At 35.4% G+C, this 21,681-nt stretch overlaps 1 protein-coding gene across 3 annotated transcripts in view; it reads right to left on the bottom strand.

Moving 5' to 3' along the window:
- AGTPBP1 (ATP/GTP binding carboxypeptidase 1) overlaps nucleotides 1-21,681 on the bottom strand; it is a 121,622-nt gene that overhangs the window by 38,271 nt on the left and 61,670 nt on the right. For all 3 annotated transcript variants that reach the window (XM_090274236.1, XM_090274235.1, XM_090274237.1), the window contains exons 12-14: nucleotides 17,541-17,638; nucleotides 15,368-15,484; nucleotides 6,167-6,879 (exon numbers count right to left, since the gene is read on the bottom strand). In XM_090274236.1, the coding sequence (XP_090130362.1) occupies nucleotides 6,167-6,879; nucleotides 15,368-15,484; nucleotides 17,541-17,638 (928 nt within the window). The remainder of the gene's footprint in view (nucleotides 1-6,166; nucleotides 6,880-15,367; nucleotides 15,485-17,540; nucleotides 17,639-21,681) is intronic.

Genomic DNA, 21,681 nt, shown 5'->3' on the forward strand with positions numbered 1-21,681 from the left:
CTCTCCAGCAAGTAATTTTGTATACATAATAGTAGCATTATTAGAAACAGTAAAGATCTGAAAAGCCAGAGATTATATAAGAAGGCAATTTTGTTTAAAACCCATTCCCACTGTTACTGAGCTAAAATGCAATTGGCAACTCACTTGCACATTCTGCAGAATCTGTTCTCTTCTACAGCTGGAGAGGAAATGTGCAGAGGAGGGAAATACCTGTGTCACTGAGCAGACAGTGGTCCCTGCATCTCCAGGATTCTCTAGGCCTCACCTACCCCTGAATCAGGCCAACAAAATGGACACCAACTAACTGGAATATTCCTAAAATCCCTGACACTGTCCTAAAAAGCCTAAGCCACACACAGACCCCACAATCTTCCAATGAATATTCAAGAGAAGGAAGACAACAATCACGAAAAGTGGCACCAAACTGCCGCTTGGAACAGAATAGATCTGGGTCATAGAGCCAGGTGCCTGAAACGCCAGGCAGTGATTACAAAAGCCATAGTGGGAAGGTGCCTGCTAGTTAGTTAATACATAGCTACTCCTCACAGCAGAGAAGTGCAAGTGGGGCAAGTGGGACATGTTTCAAGACCCCCAGTGGATGCCTGAAACCACAGATAGTACCGAACCCTATATATAGATATATATACAAATATATATTTTTAGTACACACCTAGGATAAAGTTTAGTTTATAAATCAGGCACAGTAAGAGACTGACAACAATAACTCAAAATAAAACAATTAGAGCAAACAATTATAACAATATACTGTAATAAACATTATATGAATATGCTCTATCTCTCTCGATCTATCTTATTGTACTATTAATTTACCTTTTCACTTTAAAAAAGCACTTTACAGCTTCTCTTTGACATAATTGAATTGGCAGCATCACTACTGGTGTGTTTTGGGGCCATTACTAAGTGAAATGAGGGTGACTTGTACACAAGTGCTGCGATACTGTGGCAGTCAACCTGATAACTGAGGTGGCCACTAAGTGACTAATGAACAGGAGTGTCTACAGCATAGATACACTGGACAAAGGATGACTCCCATCCCAGGCAAGATGGAGCTGGATGGCAGGAGGTTTCATTACACTGCACAGAACTGTGTGCAATTTAAAACTTACGAATTGTTTATTTCTGATTATTTTCCATTTATTCTCAGACCAAGGCTGACTACAGGTAACTGAAACCAAGGAAAGCGAAACCATGGGTAAGGAGGGACTACTGTATCACCTATTCTTAAAGAGAGAAAGCCCATTATATAACTAACTTAAATTCCAAGTTTGCTTCAACTAAAAATTAGTAATACAAATTGGAACTGTAGTTTATTGATTTACTGAGAAAGTAGAGTAAAAAGAGTTTGCTAAAATGATTATAATCATAAAATTTTAAGAATATCCTATACACTGAAAGTCTCCTTAACTTCAGGCAGAAATGAGACTACTCTCCTGCACAAAGATCCTTCTGTGTGATTAAAGAGTATTCATTCTCATATAATTTAGAAATCTAACAAAATAAGCCAAGAAACTATTTTAATCAAGAATTAAAAATTTTCAGGAAAATATTTTAAAATGTGATAGATGAAAGAAGCATACTAAAAATTTTTTAATCTAACTAAAATTCCTAATCTAGTAGTTATACAATTAAGTATAATTTATTATTAATTTATATTCTACAAAAACTCATCACTGATAAAGCAACACATTAAGAAAAAACCTATTATCCAAAGATTATGATATAAATCTTTGATTTAGGTTCAATGTCATTGCTTTCAAATGCCAAATTCTTTTTAAAGAAACAACCTTTCAAGAAGCCATTAATTATAATAACAAACAAATCCAAAATTTGTATCACCCAGGCCTTCAACAATAAAAAAGATGGCACTTACATATAGTGATACACCATGCAAAAAAAATGATCAAGTATGGGTAATGATTAAATACATCCACTTGTCAAAATAATTTATTAAGTAAGATTTATACCACAAAAGTGCAAAAAATAATACTTTAAAAAGTTTGATTGTTTTTAAAAGGAAAATAGTATTAAAAGCTGATATAACAGCTCAGTTCTACAGCAATGTCCCATAATGGAAAATAGGGTAAAAAAGCAGTAATCTACATACAGACTGGCATGTGATACAACTGGGTCAGGCTAACTGGGAGGCAGTGTGGAAAACTGGGAACACAGGTTCTGTCTAAAAACAAACTCATTGCCACACTAACCTCCTCCCACGGCCAATCTGAAATTACAAGTAAATTGTACAAAAATCACCCTGAATAACCAACTGAAAACAAGCTGGAGAGAAGCCTTAGAACCAAAGACAGACACAAGAAACCAGTTCACCACAACATAACTGTTATGGAGTGTGGAGAAGGCACGAGAGAGCTGGCTGGTCTCCAATGGGTGGCCACTGAAGGTATGGAGAAATATTTCAGTGGCTGAGGAGTTCCCCCTGAGAAGTGTGGGGTCTAAACCCCAAGATGGGCTCCACAGACTATGGCACCAGAGTCTGAAAGAAACGCAGATAACATCCAGCTGTGAAAAGCAGCAGGGTTTCTGTCTGCCAGGGAGAGACACAGAGAGACTCTTAAAGGGCCAAAACACAAAATTTTGTTTGCAGCCACTAACCCTGGGCTCCAGCAAAGGGGGAGCAGAATGGATTAGAGACACTTGAGAAAGAGTTCAGAAATGGTGGCTTTGGGGAAAGAACTGAGGGAGCAGCCAATAGGATCCTGTACTAAGTCATCCCCCTAACTGCAGGAGCCATCACTCTCAGGCAGAGCACTCCTCTCCAAGTGGCATCAGCCTTAGGGATAGTAATAGCCCTGCCCACAGGAATTACTCTGCCCCACCCTGTGGCACATAAGCCAAACCTCTGATTACAGACTGATTGGATTAACAACTGATCAGTTTAGCAGCTGATTAGTTTAGCAACTAACACAGAAAATACAAAGCAGCAATTGAAATGGGAAAACAAAGTAACAGATCCTGAATAAAAGAAGAGAATTCTCCAGACGAAGTAGATAAAATGGAGGCAAACAATTTATTAGAGAGTAATGATTATATATATATGGGATTTCAGTGTTTTTATTTCCTTGAGCTCCATCTCCTTTGCACTTAACTTACATACCAACACACATATCTCTAAAACATTGTACGACTCCTATTGATCTTTTGATCTTTCATCATGCTGTTTAGTACTAAAATATATACCTTAAAGCTTTGGTTTAAATAATAGACAAACTCAGGAGTACATTACATTGGATACAGAAGCAGTAATAAAAATCAACTGCTTCAGGAAAAAAGTCCTACAGGTGACCCAATATACTCAAGAGGTCGAACTCTAATCTGTAGATTACATCCGTGAAGGGATAAAAAGATCCATGTCTCAGGGATGAGGTGAAAGTATTCATCCTGAATACTATAAGAGAGTAGAGGGTTACAGAAGAGCCACAGTATTTTCCAAACTGTAAAAATTCCTCCGCTGTCAAGACAGGCCCAGTCCTGGAGAAAAAGTAAGTAAAGCTTGAGACCATGGTGGAATAATATTCTCTAAAAGACCCAGCCAGGCAGGGGCAAAGTCCAACATCAGAAATTGCTTCTGGGATAAGGAAGAGGGAGAGGAAGAAAGGAAGGAGGGAAAAGAAGGAAGAGAGACAAAAGAAGGGAAAAAAATAGTTGATGGAGAAAAGCTTTCATAGAATGCAGTCCATGAGGAGAAACAAGAAGGATCACTGTTAACTAAAATTAAGGCTGAGAATCAGAGACTTATACAATAAATATAAGTCTATTCCACAGTTCTCCTTCCTTCTAATCTTACCTCAGATATTGTAGGCTACTAAGAAGAAACCAAACTTTCAGATTGAAGCAATGTAATAAAGAAACTTTTTCTGAGTTTAAAGAACACTTAATGCCCTGGCCAATAGCTCTGCTGTTTAGTGTTGTTCTGATACCCCAAGATTGTGGGTTCGATTGCTGGTCAGGGCCCATATAAGAATCAACTGATGTTTCTCTCTTCTCTCTCTCTTTCCTTTCTCTCCCTCTAAAAATCAATTTTTTAAAAAGTCTAACTTAGAAATAATAATAAATAAATAAAATAAATAAGTGCCTTCTGTGGCCATTATGACATCTTTGACTCTGTGGAGGTAAAGAGCCTTAGAGGTAACACTAAAAAGGAGAAAAATCAAGTTGCTGACTGATCCTAACTCATTGCAGATGCATCAGTTAAGGTCCTTCAAAAAGCAAATGTCAAGACACAATCAGATGTGGAAGAGATCTACTGGGGGAAACATGTACAGAACAAAGGAGAAAGGCATTAGTAGTAGGTGAGGAGGGCCTTCAAGTCTGTCCAAAAAGCGTGTGTGATACCTGGGAAAGGAGAGTGCACTCAGCAGGAGGAGCCACAGACTGCAGTGTGGCTCTGCAAGTCTCAGCCACGTCCACAAGGCGCCCCAGGGCAAAGACAGCCTATTAGCAAACCCCTGCACTGGTCAAGAATAGTTCAGCTCTAGTGACCCCACCGTGGTCAATGAATGGCCTCAGCATGGATGCTACTATAGATCCCAAAGGTATGGCAGCTAAAGGCTACTGGCAACTACTCCTGTGTGCCAGATACAAGGGTCTAAAGTAACCCGTTGACGACCACAGCTTGTAGTTAAGTTGTACCTTTGCTAGGTACCCCATGGGAAGGCTGTACCCACTCTGACGACCAGGACTGCTAATCCTGCAGAGCTCAGAGGTTCAGGAACAGAAAGCACAAAGCCCCCCACTGGGACATGGCAAGTATATTAGGTAGGATTTTTCTGTTTTCTATTACCACTTCCTGGTTCCCAGCCTCTTGCTTTCTATTGCGGATACAAAACCATGTGGAAGTTTCCAATTTAGTGCCTTTTGAAGGCTTCTCCAGCAACCTAAGAGGCCCGCTGACTCTGGATTGTGCAGTCTATAACTCAACCACTAGATGCCACGGAACAGGCCCACTCCCACACACACACCTTTCCCAGCCAAGTCAATCCCCTATCCTGACTCTGTGTTGTATGTGATTCCACACCTGTCGATCAAAGAGCCAACTGGGATAATTAAACATATACTAAGTTGCCAAGTAAAAATGGTTAATTATACTACATGCTAAAGATAAAAAAAAAAAAAAAAAAAGACACAGTTGTTGCCTCTTTTAAAGGAGCTTATAGTCTACAGAGACTCAAATATCCAAAATAATGTCTTCTTTTATTATCACAAACTATGTTCATAACAAGAGCAAATAAATGTTTTTAGGTACTGGTAAGCCATTATCTCAAAATCTTAACCGTAATAACTGAAAATAGTCAAGTCACACCAAAAATGTATTTATATGCCAAACAGTCACTAGTTAGTAATTGTTAATACTATCATTTCTAAAATTAATTAGCAAGATTTAGTAACTTTAGTTACTGCTTTTATGAATCCCAAATTTTTACACTGTATAGTTCCAATTTCAAATTTCACTACAAAATAATACTATCCATACTACTATTGTTAAATCCTAATCTAAATCAAGTTCAAAAGGTAATCAAATTACTAAATACATATTGCTAATATAATATTTATTCAAAGGTTACTAATTAATTTTTTACATTTTCAGACATGAAAATTTCACTCTGACCCATGTGGCTCTGTTGGTTGGGCACTGTCCCACAAAGCAAAAGGTCGCTGGTTCCATTCCCAGTCAGGGCACATGCCTGGGTGCAGGTTCGGTCCCGAAAGGGCACATACAAGAGGCAACTGATGGATGTTTCTCTCTCACATCGATGTTTCTCACCCTTTCCTTCCCCCTCCTTTCCTCTCTCTCCAAAAATAAATAAATAAAATCTTTTTAAAAATATATTAAAAATCTCTAATTTGTCCCAGCAAAGTAAGTCCCTTGTCCTGATGCTATGTTGTATGTGATTCCATGATGTAGTCAGGTTTTTTATGCTGCCTTCGTTTGAATAAGTAATGAGCTTAGAAAATAAACAAAGTAAACCCATAAGGACAATTTCAAAGCAATGTAAAATTCCCAAAGCAGGAAAAAAATTACAATAACTTAAATTAAGAGTAATTTTCCTCCTAAATACCCAATTTTTTTAAGCATGCCTCATATTTTAACAATGGTCTTATTTAGAAGGAAGAAAGACTCTTTACTCACCTTTGTACACCATAAGGCCTTTCTAAAATAGGCTCTTTGAATGGAGGTGGAATGTGACCAAAATAATCAGGATAAGCCACCTCTGAATATTCTGGGACAGACTTTGTATTTTTCACAATCTCAATATAGAGATCTGAGTCATGGAGTGTTGGTCCATCAGAGACTTCAATTGATGCTTGTTCCACTGATGAAGTAGACTCAGTATCTTCATCATCCTCAGTTTCAACTCCAGTACAGCAAAGCTTCCCTAGCTGAACTGTTCTTCCCTCAAACAGAACATTTCCACAAGTAGCCATGTGTGGACATGCTTTAGGGCATGTAACGACAGTAAGAGGGAGACTGTAGTCCTTCATTCCTGCAGTACAACCTGGAGCTGTTTGAGAAGGAATATTCTGCAATGTAATTCGGTCCAAGGCCTTCACAATATCACTGTTGAAGCCATGGACTGATGAAATAGTTCTATTTTGATCACCTAACTGCTGTTGTAATGTTCTGTCATTATCGTTAATATCTTCTTTTGCCAGATCCATAAAGGTAGGCTTCTCATCACCTTCATCTCCTTTGGGAGATACATTCGCTTTCATTACAACTCCTTTTCTTAAACTGCCTGAATTCCCAGCTGCTTCCTCTCCTGCTGTAGGCACAACAATAGGACCACGTACTTTTCCCTCAAATTCTAAAGGCTTTGGCTCTTTGGAGATTAAGTCATAGTCCTTTGAAAATAAAAGAATATGTTTAAACTTTTATCTGTAAATATTAAAATGTGTTTAAAAAACTAAGACCATATTCACTTTATATGCTGCCTTAGAAATGTAATATTTAAAAATTTTTAAGATGAATAAAACAGTATATCTTAATCTTGCTAATAAAAGACACAATCCAGGACAGGGCAAAATTAGATTTACAGTTGTTTGTATGAAAAATAATACAATAATTAATAAATAATAATACAAGAATAAACTGTGTTACACATACTCATAACTGTGAATCTACTTTTGCTCCCCCTGTATTTAACCACAACAAAATTCATTACACTTATTTTACTTTTTCTATTATAAAAATAATGCCTATATATATAAAACAAAAATATGGAAAATTTTAGAAAAGTAAAAAAAGACGTTAAAATCATCCAAAATCCTCCTAAAGAAATTACAACCAAATTGTTACTCACTAATTCAACAAATATCTACAAGTGCCTGTTTTGTGCCAAACACTGTTTCAGGAACTTAAAACTCATCACTTAAAAAACACAAAACAACTCTTCCCTTTTGCAGCATATATTCTTCTAAGGGTGGAGGGGAGAAGATTGTCAATACAACAAATAATAAACACGACATAAACATATTTTATGGAATATCAAAAGGGTAAAGTGTTATAACAAAAAGGGTAGAGGGAGAAGTACTATGAGTTGAGAGTGCCAGGGGAGCAGAGCTGAGTCAAAATTTTAAACGCCACTGATTAGGGAAGCCTCATGAGATGAAATATAAGCAAAGACAGTGCATAGGACCCAGAGTGGACAAATGCCTGGTGTGTTCAAGGTGGTTAGCATAACTGGAACACAATGAGCAAGATGATCTCAAAAGGTAAAAAAGAGATAGGTACTGTAGGGCTTTACAGGCTACTGTAAGAATTTTGGTATTTATTTTGAGGATTTTGAGAAGAGTTTTTCCATATCCTATGGGAAAGCAACTCATAAATTCCCAAAGACAATGAATCCCAAACAAGATTTAAAAATAGAATACCCACAATTATTCAACACTACCGGGAAAATGCACAGCATTGAAGCTAAAAAATAATTATCTTTTGATAAAGTACAACACCCATTTATGATGAAAACACTCAGCAAAATGAGAATAGAGGGAGCATACCTTAACATAATTAAGGCTATATATGAGAAGCCTGAAGTCAACATCATACTCAATGGACAAAAACTGAAAGCATTCCCCCTGAAATCAGTAACTAGACAAGGCTGTCCACTCTCTCCACTCCTATTCAACATAGTGTTGGAAGTCCTAGCCACAGCAATCAGACAAGAAAAAGAAATAAAAGGCATCCAAATTGGGAAAGAGGAAGTAAACTTTCATTATATGCAGATGACATGATAGTATACCTAGAAAATCCTATAAACTCCACTAAAAGACTACTCGATATAATAAGTGAATTTGGCAAAATAGCAGGGTACAAAATAAATATACAGAAATATAAGGCATTTCTGTACACCAACAATAAAATATCAGAGACAGAGACAAAAAAGAAAATACCACTTACTATAGCAAGAAGAAAAATAAAGTACCTAAAAATAAACTTAACCAAAGGATAAAAGACCTGTACTCTGAAAATTACATAACATTGAAGAAAGAAATTAAGGAAGTTACAAATAAATGGAAGCAAATACCATGTTCTTGGATGGGAAGAATCAACATCATCAAAATGGCCATACTACCCAAAGCAATTTACAGATTCAATGCAATCCCTATTAAAATACCAATTACATATTTCACAGACCTAGAACAAATACTCCAAAAATTTATATGGAACCAAAAAAGACCCCGAATAGCGAAAGCAGTCTTGAGACAGAAGAACACAGCAGGAAGAATCACAACACCAGATATCAAACAATGCTACAAAGCCACTGTGATCAAAACAGTCTGGTACTGGCACAAGAACAGACATATAGATCAATGGAACAGAATAGAGAGTCCAGAAATAAACCCAGGCCTCTATGGTCAACTAATCTTTGATAAAGGAGGAAGGAACATAAAATGGAGTGAGAAGAGCCTCTTTAACAAATGGTGCTGGGAGAACTGGATAGGGACTTGCAAAAAAATGAAACTAGACCACCAACTTACACCACACACGAGAATAAACTCAAGATGGATCAAAGACTTAAATGTAAGCTGTGATACCATAAAAGTCCTAGAGGAAAACATAGGCAAGAAAATATCAGATATCTCACACAACAATATCTTCACGGATACATCTCCTAAGGCAAGAGAAATAAAGGAAAAAATAAACAAATGGGATTACATCAAACTAAAGAGCTTCTGCTCAGCAAAAGAAAACATCAGCAAGATGAAAAGGAAACCAACCATATGGGAAAACATATTTGCCAGTGACATCACAGACAGGGGACTGATCTCCAAAATATATAAAGAGCTTATACAACTCAACATCAAGAAAACAAATAACCCAATTAAAAAATGGGCAAAGGACCTGAACAAACACTTCTCCGAAGAGGACATACAGAAGGTCCATAGACACATGAAAAAAGCTCAACATCATTAGCCATCAGGGAGATGCAAATAAAAACCACAATGAGATACCATTTTACACCAGTCAGAATGGCCATCATCAACAAATCAACAAACAACAAGTGCTGGCGAGGATGTGGAGAAACGGGAACCCTACTGCACTGTTGGTGGGAATGCAGACTGGTGAAGCCACTAGGGAAAACAGTATGGAATTACCTCAAAAAACTAAAAATGGAACTGCCTTCTGAACCAGCAATTCCACTACTAGGATTATACCTGAAAAATCCTAAAACACTAATTCAAAAGAACTTATGCACTCCCTATGTTCATAGCAGCACTGTTTACAATAGCCAAGTGCTGGAAACAGCCTAAATCTGTAGATGAGTGGATCAAAAAACTGTGGTACATTTATACAATGGAATACTATGTAGAAGAAAGAAAGAAGGAACTCCTGCCATTTGCAACAACATGGATGGGACTAGAGAGAATTATGCTTAGTGAAATAAGCCAGGCAAAGAAAGAAAAATACCATATGATATCACCTAATACAGGAAATTAAATAACAACACACACAAAAAAAAAACAAACTAAACAGAAAAAAGAGCAGAATAGCAGTCAAGGGGGGGGGGAGAAGGGGGATAAGTAAGGGAAGGGTTTAGTCAAAGAACCTGTATAAATGACTCATGGACATGGACAACGGGAAGGGATATGATTGTGGGAGAGGGGGTGGGCTGGGTGGGGGAGAGAAATGGGGGGAAAATGGGACAACTGCAATTGAAAAACCAAAAAATAAAAAATAAAATAATAATCTTAAAAGTCACCAGAAAAAATTTCTTATAAAGTTAAAACATACACTTATCATAACCCAGCATTTTCACTTGTAGGTTATTTATTTACACAAGAGAAATTAAGGAATATTTCCACCAAAAAGCTTTGTATACTGATATTAGTATCAATTTTATTCATAACAGCCCAAAAAGGCTAACATTCCAATATTCATCCTTAAGAGAATGGATAAAGAAATTGTGTAGTCATACAAGGAACTACTATTCAGCAATAAAGAAAAAAAATCACTTATCATGTAATAATGTATGTGAAACTCAAAAACATATGCTGAACAAAAGAAGCTTTACACAGAAGATCACACACTATATGATTACAGTTGTGAGAAGTTCTCAAACAGGCAAAAGTAACCCACAGTGACAGATAGAAGGTCAATATATACCTGGGCAGGAGATGAGAAGACTGAATAAAAGGGGCCTAGGCAGACCTTCTGGGGTGATGGAAATAATTCTGTTTATTGACTGGGTTGATAGTTACAGCTGTATAAGTTTGTCAAAACTTGTTGAACTTAAATGTATATAATTTATTGCATATACTTATCCTTTAATAAAATTGATTTTAATAAATAAGCCAGAAAAAAAAAGAGACTGAGTTTCAAAGCTGAGTACCAAATAAAGACACTTTCAGACCAAAAGACAGAAAGAGAGACAAACACCAAAAGACACATTTCAGACAGAAGGAAAGTAATTCAGACAGAAGATCTGAGAAGCATGAATACATGAAAAATAGAAGGATAGTAAAAATGTGGATAAATCTTTAAAAATTAATGTAAAACACAAAGCACCATCATATAGTGTCTTTAAAAGCTAGAGTTATAAGTTGGTTGGGGAGGTGATTATAGTTAAGTACTCTAAGTTTCCTTTTATAAGAGAAAAGGAAAAGGAAGGCCTTAACTTCAGAATTTAGTAAATGTGTGTTTCATATCAAGAGTAATGAAAATTTTTGCATATATGTCAAACTCAAACTTACACTTTAAATTAATAGTTGGTTATATGTAAATTATACCTCAACAAAGTGGTTTAAAATAAAAAATTATCATTTTCAAACTAGTAAGGGTGAAACAATAAAAAAATTATCCAAATGAAAGCAAGGAAAAGGGACAAAACCATAGAGAAAAACAAATGAAAATACAAAATAAGATCTCATAAAGATAAACCCAAATATAAGAATGACATTATGTAAACGATATGCCCCAGTTAATGGCAAAGACTCAGACTTGATTTTTTAATCCAATTATATGCTGTTTAAAAGATATATACCTAAGGATATCAAAAAGTTGAAGGTAAAAAGATTTTTAAAAGATACCAGGGATATAACCGAAATGAACATAAAATGTAACTACATTACTATATTTTAAAAACCATTTTGCCTTAAAGTCTTAAAGATAAAGACAGTAACGTCATAAAAATAAAAAGTTCAAAAGGAAATCAATAAATATACTCAATAAATAATAAGCCTCAAAAAATATATAACAAAAGTTGACAGACCTGCACAGTAACTGCTATCATAGGAATATAAGTCCACAGAAATAGAAAAGAAGTTATCAACACAATTAACAATCTTTTCCTAATAGGCAAACATACAACCATGCCTAACAAGCACAGAAGAACTCTTTCAAGGACACAAAAAATAATAACAAAACTTGCCCACATTTAAAACCATAAAGTAAGCCTCAAAAATGTCAAAGGATTACAAGAATAAAGAATTATGTCCTCTTATCCTATAACAATATGCTAGAAATAAATTAAAAATTAATCCAGCTGGGACATTACCAGTGAATCAAAGGAAAAAATCATAATATAAATAAAGTTTTCAAAACAAAAGATAATTAAAATACTAAAACCCAAAACTTATGTGATACAGCTAACACAGTAGTCACAGTAAAATGTATCACCTAAAAATTTAAATACTGGGAAAGAAGAAAGGCTGAAAAGTACTAACTACATGCCTATCTTAAAATGATAATATTACCATATTAAATGATAAAACTGAAAAATAATAACAAAAGCTGAAAAAATCAAGACTTAGCACTCTTAGTATATCATTTAGAAACATGGGGATTAACTTCAAAGACATACTAAAAGTGACTGTAGAAAATAGCAGGTAGGAAGGGGACAATAGTTTTCCTGATTAAGCTATGAAAGCTATTTGACTCTTAAAACTCTGACCATGTATAACTTTAATAAAAATGCAAAATCAAATTAGAAAGAGGGAAAAACTAAAAATAAAAATAATGTCCATATGGTAAATGTTATCATGCTATTACAGATAAAAATAAAAGAGCTGTGAAAATGCAGAATTTTGACACTTCCCATATTGTGCCATCAAGAAACAAAAGCAAATGAAATTATAATTGTCATTATGAATAAATAATCATAGCTTTCAAAGCATATAAGTTTTCCTCAAAAAGTCTGTTGATAAGTACTTTAATAATTCATTTTGCCTCCATCTGGTCACTGAATAACAGATTTAACACATCTGGAAACAAAATGGGTAGTGTTCACTATTCAAAATACATATATCAATTAATTTTAACCTTCATTGGTTGATGTTGAAAATGACATGCAAATCAAAGTGTAAAAAGTCATAATATTAATTTCATTTATGTTTACTATCTCATGACCTTCTAGTATTTGATATAATGATAGGGGGAAAAACATCTTCAAACACTTCATATCTGGCACCAACCAACATTTTTAAATCTCATAAGTATAGCACTTAAATACTGCTGCCTATATGTAGTTCTGACACAGACTTCAGAAAAACAGAGACTAAAGGCCCTGGCCAGGTAGCTTAGTTGGTTAGAGTGTCACTTGATACACCAAGATTGTGGATTTGATCCCTGATCAGGGCACATACAAGAATCAACCAATGAATCCATCAATAAGTGAAACAAATCGATGTCTCTCTCTCTCTTCTCTCTCTCTCTCTCTCTCTCTCACACACACACACACACACACACTCTTACTGTCTCCTTCCCTTCCCCCTTCCCCCATTTACTCTCTCTCTAAAATCAATAAATAAAAACTTTTAAAAACTAGACACTAAAGCATTTGCACAATGCATTCTTCTGAAACCTAAAAATCAGACAGTCAAGTATCAACACAATTACTTTAGAAATGATTTCCCAATTTTGTAAATAAAGATAATGTGCTATTTCCTCTAACACATGTTACAGATATAGAGCTAACTATTCTACATAAAACTTCATGGCAAAATAGAGAATGCGTTAATAACTATGTACTAGCTGAAATATTGAAGTAGCTTCTTTTGCTTCGACACAATAAAAAGGAGTACTCACTTGGGAAGAAGATTTTTCAGAGATCTCTCACTGAGACAAAGCTGAACACACCAAGTCAGACCAAAGTAGGAACCTGCTCTAGGAGCAGCCAAAACAAAGGGCAAGTTGGCCTGCTGTTCATAGGTATCAAGCAAGAAACCATCAAGGGTAATAACCTACTCTAAATGATGAACTAATAGGCAGACATACAAGAAGACCTCGTCATTGTAGCCTACAAGAAAAAAGAACTGTCTTGTGAAAGAATAAGAATCAAAATCCTGGCCTTCGCACCCGCTAAAAATTGTTCCTCTCTATTCTGACAATTTTTAATCACATTATATAGTTCTCATATGCACATACAGAAGAAAACAGGTGATTTCTTTATATAATAATCAATTCCTTCCCCAAATCCCTTCCACAATACTTTTCTGCTTTGAGTTAGCAGTATTTGGTATCTCCGCGGTTTTACTTCTAAGCAATTCTCTCCTGGTTAGAAAAGTGTTAAAACAGCAGCCAGACATTTCCTGTAGGCTGATTGTTCGAAAATCAACCTGTATCCTTTTCCAAATGCCTCTTCCTACCTTCTTTTTCTCCTCTTTTTGACCAAGACCCTCTCTTTCATTCCTGCCTTTTTTTACTACTCCTGATTTCATAGTACCTTCCCATATCCCAAATCTATGGGGCTGGGAGGAACCAAGACACTTGAGAAGTGGGAAGGAGGGTAACTTGCTGCTCCTTCCACTGCAGCCAAAACTCCTAAGTTCCCAAAGAGAAACCTGAATAATTAGAACTGTGAAATGTAAACATTAGCTAACAAGTATTTCTCTTTTTTTATTTCTCACATACGACCTCACATTAAAGTCTTTTTATTTAAGCAACTGGAAGCTAAGTATCAATATGTGGAATTTAGGGGCATAGGATTTTGTAGCAAGAGCTCAATAAATCTGGTATTATCTGCTTCAAATCCTTTATTTCACAGTTTACGATCCTAGGCATTTTCAGACTTACTCAAGGACCCACCACAAGCGAGCAGCACAGTGAGAATAAGATTAGATCCATTAATTGCCATCATTCAATCAACTTTATTTGCTGTTTAATCCAGGCTGAATCATTGTATTCCAGCAAATAAATGAAGGTAAGAAATGTTAACAAGAAGTCACTCTCCCTATGAACTAAACTAGATATAAAGACTTCGAGTTGCCTTCCTCTCTCCCAGACATTCCACAATTCTACAATCACTTCAGGGAAAAAAATTCAACATGCATAGACTATACATATTTTAAATTTAGCAGTTTCTTAGCTCTCATCTCCCCTTAGTTGAATGCAACTGATACAAAGAAGACTTTTAAACAGATTTTGAAATGCCATATTTATTATATATATTATTCTCACCTGAGGACATTTTTTTTCTTTGCTTTCAGAGAAAGAGGAAGGGGGAGAGAGAAACATAGGTGCAAGAGAGAAGTACCAATTGGCTGCCTCCCATACACGCCAGGACTAGGGATTGAACCTGCAACCAAGGTATATGCCCCGACCAGGAACCAAACCCACAACGTTTTGGTTACAGGACAACACTCCAACCAACTGAGCCACAACAGCCAGGGCAAGAATATTTTTTAAGGAGTAAAATACTATGTCAATTAAATCAGCTAGTTCCCTTAATTTACAGATAAGCAATTTAAAATCAGAATGTTGAAGTAATTGTCCAATGTCACTTGAAAAGCAATACTACTTTCATTTTGGAGAAATGAAAACAGTGTACATCTAAGGGGGGAAAACACTTTTTTCTCAAAATCAGTTAAGATGCTGAATTTTTTATAGTTATACCTGAAAATCATCAACAAGCTCAGGAAAAAGGTGTTCATATATTTTAAGCTCTTCAATCGTTCGTCCTGGTTCTTGCTGGGGCTTTAGTTTGTTAATATCTGTTTCAATATCATCATTCTGAAATAGTAAAAATGGCATGCCATCAGTTAGAAAAGTATAAAATTACAGAATACATTTCAGATTTAAAGATTTCCAAATTATTAATTACATGTAATTACAGAATAATCACTAAATAAAGGGTATATTAATTTTAGCATAAATTAAAATTTGCTTGTATTTTTGGACCATTATTATTATTGTTTTGGTTGTTTTGTTTTTTTCAAAGGTTATTCTAATAATAAAATGGTATTTGGGCTCCTCAAGATAGAAAAACTAGTATCAAGATCAAAACTAAAATATGTTCCCCTAATCTCCCTAACTGTCATCATTTTGCTCATATTGAAGGAAAACTTAAGGAAACTAAATTGAAAAACATAAGTATATGATGGTGTTGGTGATAATCTAAATAACCAACATTTATTGAGCACTGAAAATATGTGAAGCATATGCTAAGGATTTTAAATATATTATCTAATCTAATCTGCATAAGAACACTATGAAGTAATAGCATCATCACCTCCATTTAAGTGAGGAGGAAACAGGTACAGAGAGGTTAAGTGGCTTGCTCAAAATTACACAACTTGCAAATAGAGGAGCCAGGCCATCAGAGTCGTCAGAGGCACCAGAGCATACACCGTTAGTCACTGCTCCAAGAGAGACTAATGATTATCATCATGCACTCATATTTTATGGTCAGTAAAGTGCCCTCAGAAACGCTCAGTGTCACCATTCACTCTGTTTTGCAGGGAAAAGAAAAGGAGTGGAACAACAGCCAGAAATGATCCCCGTGACCTTTCAGAAAAGAAGAGGGTAAGTTTAAAGAAGAAGTATGACCTCAGAGAAACAGGGCATGGTCCAGGAGCAACTTGGTCTCTATCTGTTCAAAGAGCTCATTAACATACACCATGATGAGAAAATGAGTGTCAGCTTACCTACTACCCAAGCTTTTCTATGGCCCTCAACAACTCTGGCCTCACACAAATGCAAGCTCATTATTACCTTCATTGGTGGCTAAAGAGAGATCATTATACCACTTATTAATTTTTGATTGGCATTCATTTTTACTTTTGCATTTATATTACTACCACAGTTAACTACTTATTTTTCTGCATTATTCTATGCTTCAATCTTTAAAATGCTTTATATACATGTACCTGACTATATTTATAATTTCCTATTAATAAGTAATTTAAAAGGAAAAACATGCTATGTATTTCTCATACTTCATATTCTTGAATTTAGCCATTTTTTATATAACCAATAAAAAAGATTTTTCTCCTTGCCATAAATAATAGACTGGCTTTATTTAAAGAATATCATCTTAATTATCATATCATTATTGTGTAATTATTATTACATGAATAAGTAATTTCATATAACTTAAACTATGCATTGATGAATCAAAAATATATAATTTTATTGACTGGCATGAAATAAATTAAGACAATGCTTTCAAAATGACAAAAAATTTACAAAAGTATTATTTTCTCTAGCCATACTAGGTCAATATTCAATATTATATTTTGAAAATACAGCCTTATAAGAGAGTAGCTTTCTATTTAAAAATAATGATAATTTACCTGTAAATAGTATTAAGTCTTCCAATCCATAAACATATTATATTTATCCATTTCTTCAGATCTATTTCTTTAATCCATGTTTTGTGATTGTCAAGATATAAACTTTTGCATATATTTTGTAAGATATACCTCAGTAATTAATGGTTTGGTGCTACTATAGTAATTGGTACTTTAAAGTGCTTTTTCACTATATCTTCACTGATAATTCAAATAAATATAATTTTAATATTTTATATTTATATACAGAATAAAACCTTTTAATATTAAAAAGATTGATTTACCTGTAAAATAGGCAGAGTGAAGAAAAAATGTATTGGCCCTCTTCAGACCAATGCATTCAAAGCAGCATTATTTTCTCTTTATAGTCAGCCATGATAAAAAGATGTGAACAGAACAAATTAATCTATCATTAACTGTATCTATTTAGCAAATCCTTGTTTTACAACTGTGTATACAATTTATTAAGTTGACTGAAGGCATAAATTTATACTAACCTTAAAATTTTTATCTAGGTCATCTTCATTTTCGGTTTCATTTTCAGCCTCTAAATCAATATCATCGTTGTCATCACTTTCATCTACTACGTCATCCACTGTGATACAAAATGTGCTATAAGTAAGTAGGTCAGAGGTAAGCATTCTACAACATGCACATCCAAAGGCAGAACGTTCTTATTTATTTATATGTGTGTATTTCAATTACCAAAGGAAAATTAAACATCTTATTAAAAATGTCTTTAAGGCTGTCCCAGTTGTTGAAAAACCTATGAGATAAAGTGAAAGTGCTTTAAAATCTGGAAAAGCACTGTAAAAATGAATGAGTTCTTTACTAATGCTTTGTTTTTTAAATTTAATAATGTACACCAAAAAGTTGTGGGTTTGACCCCTAGTCAGGGAACACAGGTAGGTTGTGAGTTCAATCCTTGGTCAGGGAACATACAAGAGGCACCCAATCAATGTTTTTCTTTCACATTGATACTTCTCTCTTTCTCCCTCTCCCTTCCTCTTGCTCTAAAATCAGTTTTTAAAAACATCCTCTGATGTGGATTTTTAAAAATAATGTTTACAGTTGTTTGTGTGGAAAAATATACAGTAATTAATAAATAATAACAGAAGAATAACTAACCTGTGTTTCACATACAACTGTAAGCCTACTTTTGCTCCTGTATATCATCCCACTCACTCCTGGTCTGAAGAGTTTCTGCGGAGGTATCTGCTAAATACCTTGTCAGGACTACCTTGCAGGTGATAAGTCTTTCTTCTCTTGCAGCTTTCAAAATTCTGTCTTTGATTTTCAAGAGTTTGAATATAATGTTTCAGTGAAGATCTCAACGGAATGAATCTGTTTGGAAATCTTTGGGGTTCATGACGGAATGAATCTGTTTGGAAATCTTTGGGGTTCATGCACCTAAATGGCCATCTCTCTCCCCAGATTTGGTAAGTTTTCAGCCATTCTACCTTTAAATTTCCTGTCCCTTTTGTTCTCTCTTCTCCTTCTGGAATTCCCATAATACAGATATTGTTTCACTCCATGGTGTCCCATTATTCACACAGGCTTTCTTCACTCTTTTTCATTCTAATTTCTTTTTTCTCTTCAGATTAGATAGCAAGAGACCTGTCTTCAAGTTCACAGATTCTTTCTTCTATTTTATTGTGCCTGATATTAAAGTTCACTATCATATTTTTCATTTCATTATTTTCTTCGCATCACAATTCCCATTTGGTTCATTTATGATTTATTTCTCATTGCTGAATTTCTGATCTTGTTCATGTATTGTTTTACTAAATTCATTGAGTTGTCTGTTTTCTCTTGAATTATCTGAGCTTCCTTAAAATAATTATTTTGAATTCTTTTTCGGATAACTTGCAGATCTCCATTCCTTTGGGATGAATTGCTGGAAGATCATTGCATTCCTTTAGTAGTATCATGTTTCCTTGCTTTTTCGTGTTTCTGGTGGTTTCGTGCTGATGGCTGCACATTTGAGGGTACAGTCACTTCTTCCAGCCTTTTAGGAATACTTTGGATTGGGAAGACTTTTACCAGAAGTAAAAGTCTGAGAGCATCAGCTGGGTAGGATGCAGCATCTTGAGAAGGCACAACGGCATGCATGGTCTTCATATCTTCATACAGCTCCCTAAACTGAGGTCAGTGTCAGCAAAGACCATAGAGGTCTTCTGTGGCAAATGCTGCACAGGTCCTGCAAGTGGCAGTGGTGGCTAGAGATATGGGGATCTTCAAGTTGCTGGGATCTCCTTATTCTCCCTTTCTGCCCACAGGAGGAAGCTCTATCCAATGGGATTCCTTTTGGTGCCTCATCTGGTGTGCTGCCACTCAGAACAGTAGCACAGTTGGGGTCCTGGAATCAGGTACATGCAAACTACCACAGTGTCTGGATCCTGGGACACAGATGCACTTGCTGCAGCGATGGCATTGGTGCCTAAGGTGCAACAGTGTACAGATCTCTCGTGAAAAAGGGTCTGGGTATCTGGGGCTCATTGCAATGACTCCAGTCAGGAGGAGATGCAACAGCAGCACAGACCCAAAGTGACAGCTCCATTTCCAGTGAGTAAATGCAGCAGGTGAGATTCTAGGCAGCTCCGTCAGCTGAGATCGGCTTTACTGAAGACTTGAGAAAGCTTGGTAGCAAAGGCAGCAAATGTCCACAGCAGTGAGGCTTGCTAGGGTTCCTCTGTTCTCCTTTTCCCTGTGAGATAAAAATCCTCTGAGGGAACCCACACCCCCGCCCCAGTGCTGAGCTGCTCTGGGCTCGGGCATGGAGTGACAGAGATAAAATGCTTCCCATGCTTTTCTATGTGGTGATCCTCAGTTTTTGAGCTCTGCAGGGTTTTTAATCTTTCTTCACTGTAGTCCAGAGCTACGTATCCCCAAGATATTTCCATCAATGTATAGTTGGTTGGAGTTATTTGTTGTGGTATTTGTGAGGGACACAAGTGTTGGGACCTTCCACCCCTCTGTCTTGCTGACAACACTTTCATTAAATTCTTTTTGACTTAGATTTCCAATGTGACTTATTTTAGCAAAGGATATAAACTCCTCCTCACCCTTCAGGTATATGTCCCCTGCTCCTTCCTTTTAGTAAAAGAACCTGAGTTTTAGCTAGATGCTATAGACTCCAGCCTCCCTTGTAGTACATACAGTCCTATGACCAATTTTTGGCCAATGGTATGTGAGTCACAATGGTAAATACAACTGCCTAGTCATGTACTTTAAGAAGAAAATTTCTCGCTCCATTTTCTTTCATTACCATCTTCCACATGCACATGAGGAAACCACCATAGGAGATGGTAAAAACGAAAAGAACCTGCTTCCTTTGATGGCCTAGTGGAAGAGAGACCTACTGCCTCTTCTATCTTGTGGCAGTGCAACAAAAAGGCTCTGGACACAAAATACCTAATTCAAATTAATTGTGTCTCATTTTCCTCATCTCTAAAATGGAGACAGATGCCCACTCAGAGTGTTTTTGTGGGTATTAAAGGAATTAATATATGTAATGTCTCAGGAAAAGGGTATGTGCTATAAAAATGTATGTCAATACTTTTGTTACTTGAGTGACTATTGTACTATACTGAATCATTTTGTAACAACTCAGTCTGTCCTAACTAATACAGTTACTGAGTTTCTTTAAATTCTTTTGGAAATAGAGAGCAAAAAAAATATGTATTTATATTGTATATAGTAACCTGGATCTACTTATGCCAATGTACTTGCAGAAGTTAGTCACGGATAAATGGGAAAAGAATTGAGATTTGGAGAAAGAACTGTTAGGAAAAAGAAAAAAAGGAACTGATTCAGAAAAGCCTATTGCAAACAGAAAAGATGACTGCTTGGATAGGGAGAAGGGAAAATGCAATTCAGTATCAGAGATAAATGTTTTAATTTTTAATAAAATCTTTCAAATATTTTCCTTTCTATGGTATTTTTCTCTGGTTTTATAGTCCAGACGTGAAATGCCATATGGTTTCAGGTATCTGAGACCTTGTTCTCTATTCTAATAATATATTCATGTACCATTTCCAATAAATAATTATTATAGACTAATTATACAATTAAAGTCAATGAATATAAATCATTCCTTATTGTTAGTTTTCAAAATATTCTTGGCTCATTCATACTAAAATTAAAAATATAGGGGAAACTTCAAATGTTTATCTATTGGAAACTAGTTAGATAAATTTTACTCTATCTGTATAACAAAAGAAATGAGTCAGTACTTTCTGTAAGGTTTTAGAAAGTATATTCCAAGAGGTTACTCTTTTTATTGCTTTGTTCCTGTAAATGTGATTTACTATCCCTTTGTTTTCTGTTTTTGTTAATATTATAAGAAAACACACAAACAGAAAAGCTACTGGATTTTATTTATCTTATAAATAGTATTTTATTGAACTTTTGTTTTGCCTACCATATTTTATAATTGACTTGCTTCTATTTTTCTACATAGGCACTAATATCCTTCACAGACACTAGTTAACCTTATCTCACTCTTTTAATGACTACGACGACCTTTTCTTCCCATGTCTTACTGATTTGGCTGGAGCTTTCAAAACGATGTTAACTAATAATGGTGAGAGACGCATCCTTTAACATTTCAATACTATGTGATATTGGCTATTGATC

This window comes from Furipterus horrens, unplaced genomic scaffold, assembly GCF_987537825.1.
Source record: "Furipterus horrens unplaced genomic scaffold, mFurHor1.1.pri manual_scaffold_4, whole genome shotgun sequence".
Lineage (NCBI taxonomy): Eukaryota > Metazoa > Chordata > Mammalia > Chiroptera > Furipteridae > Furipterus > Furipterus horrens.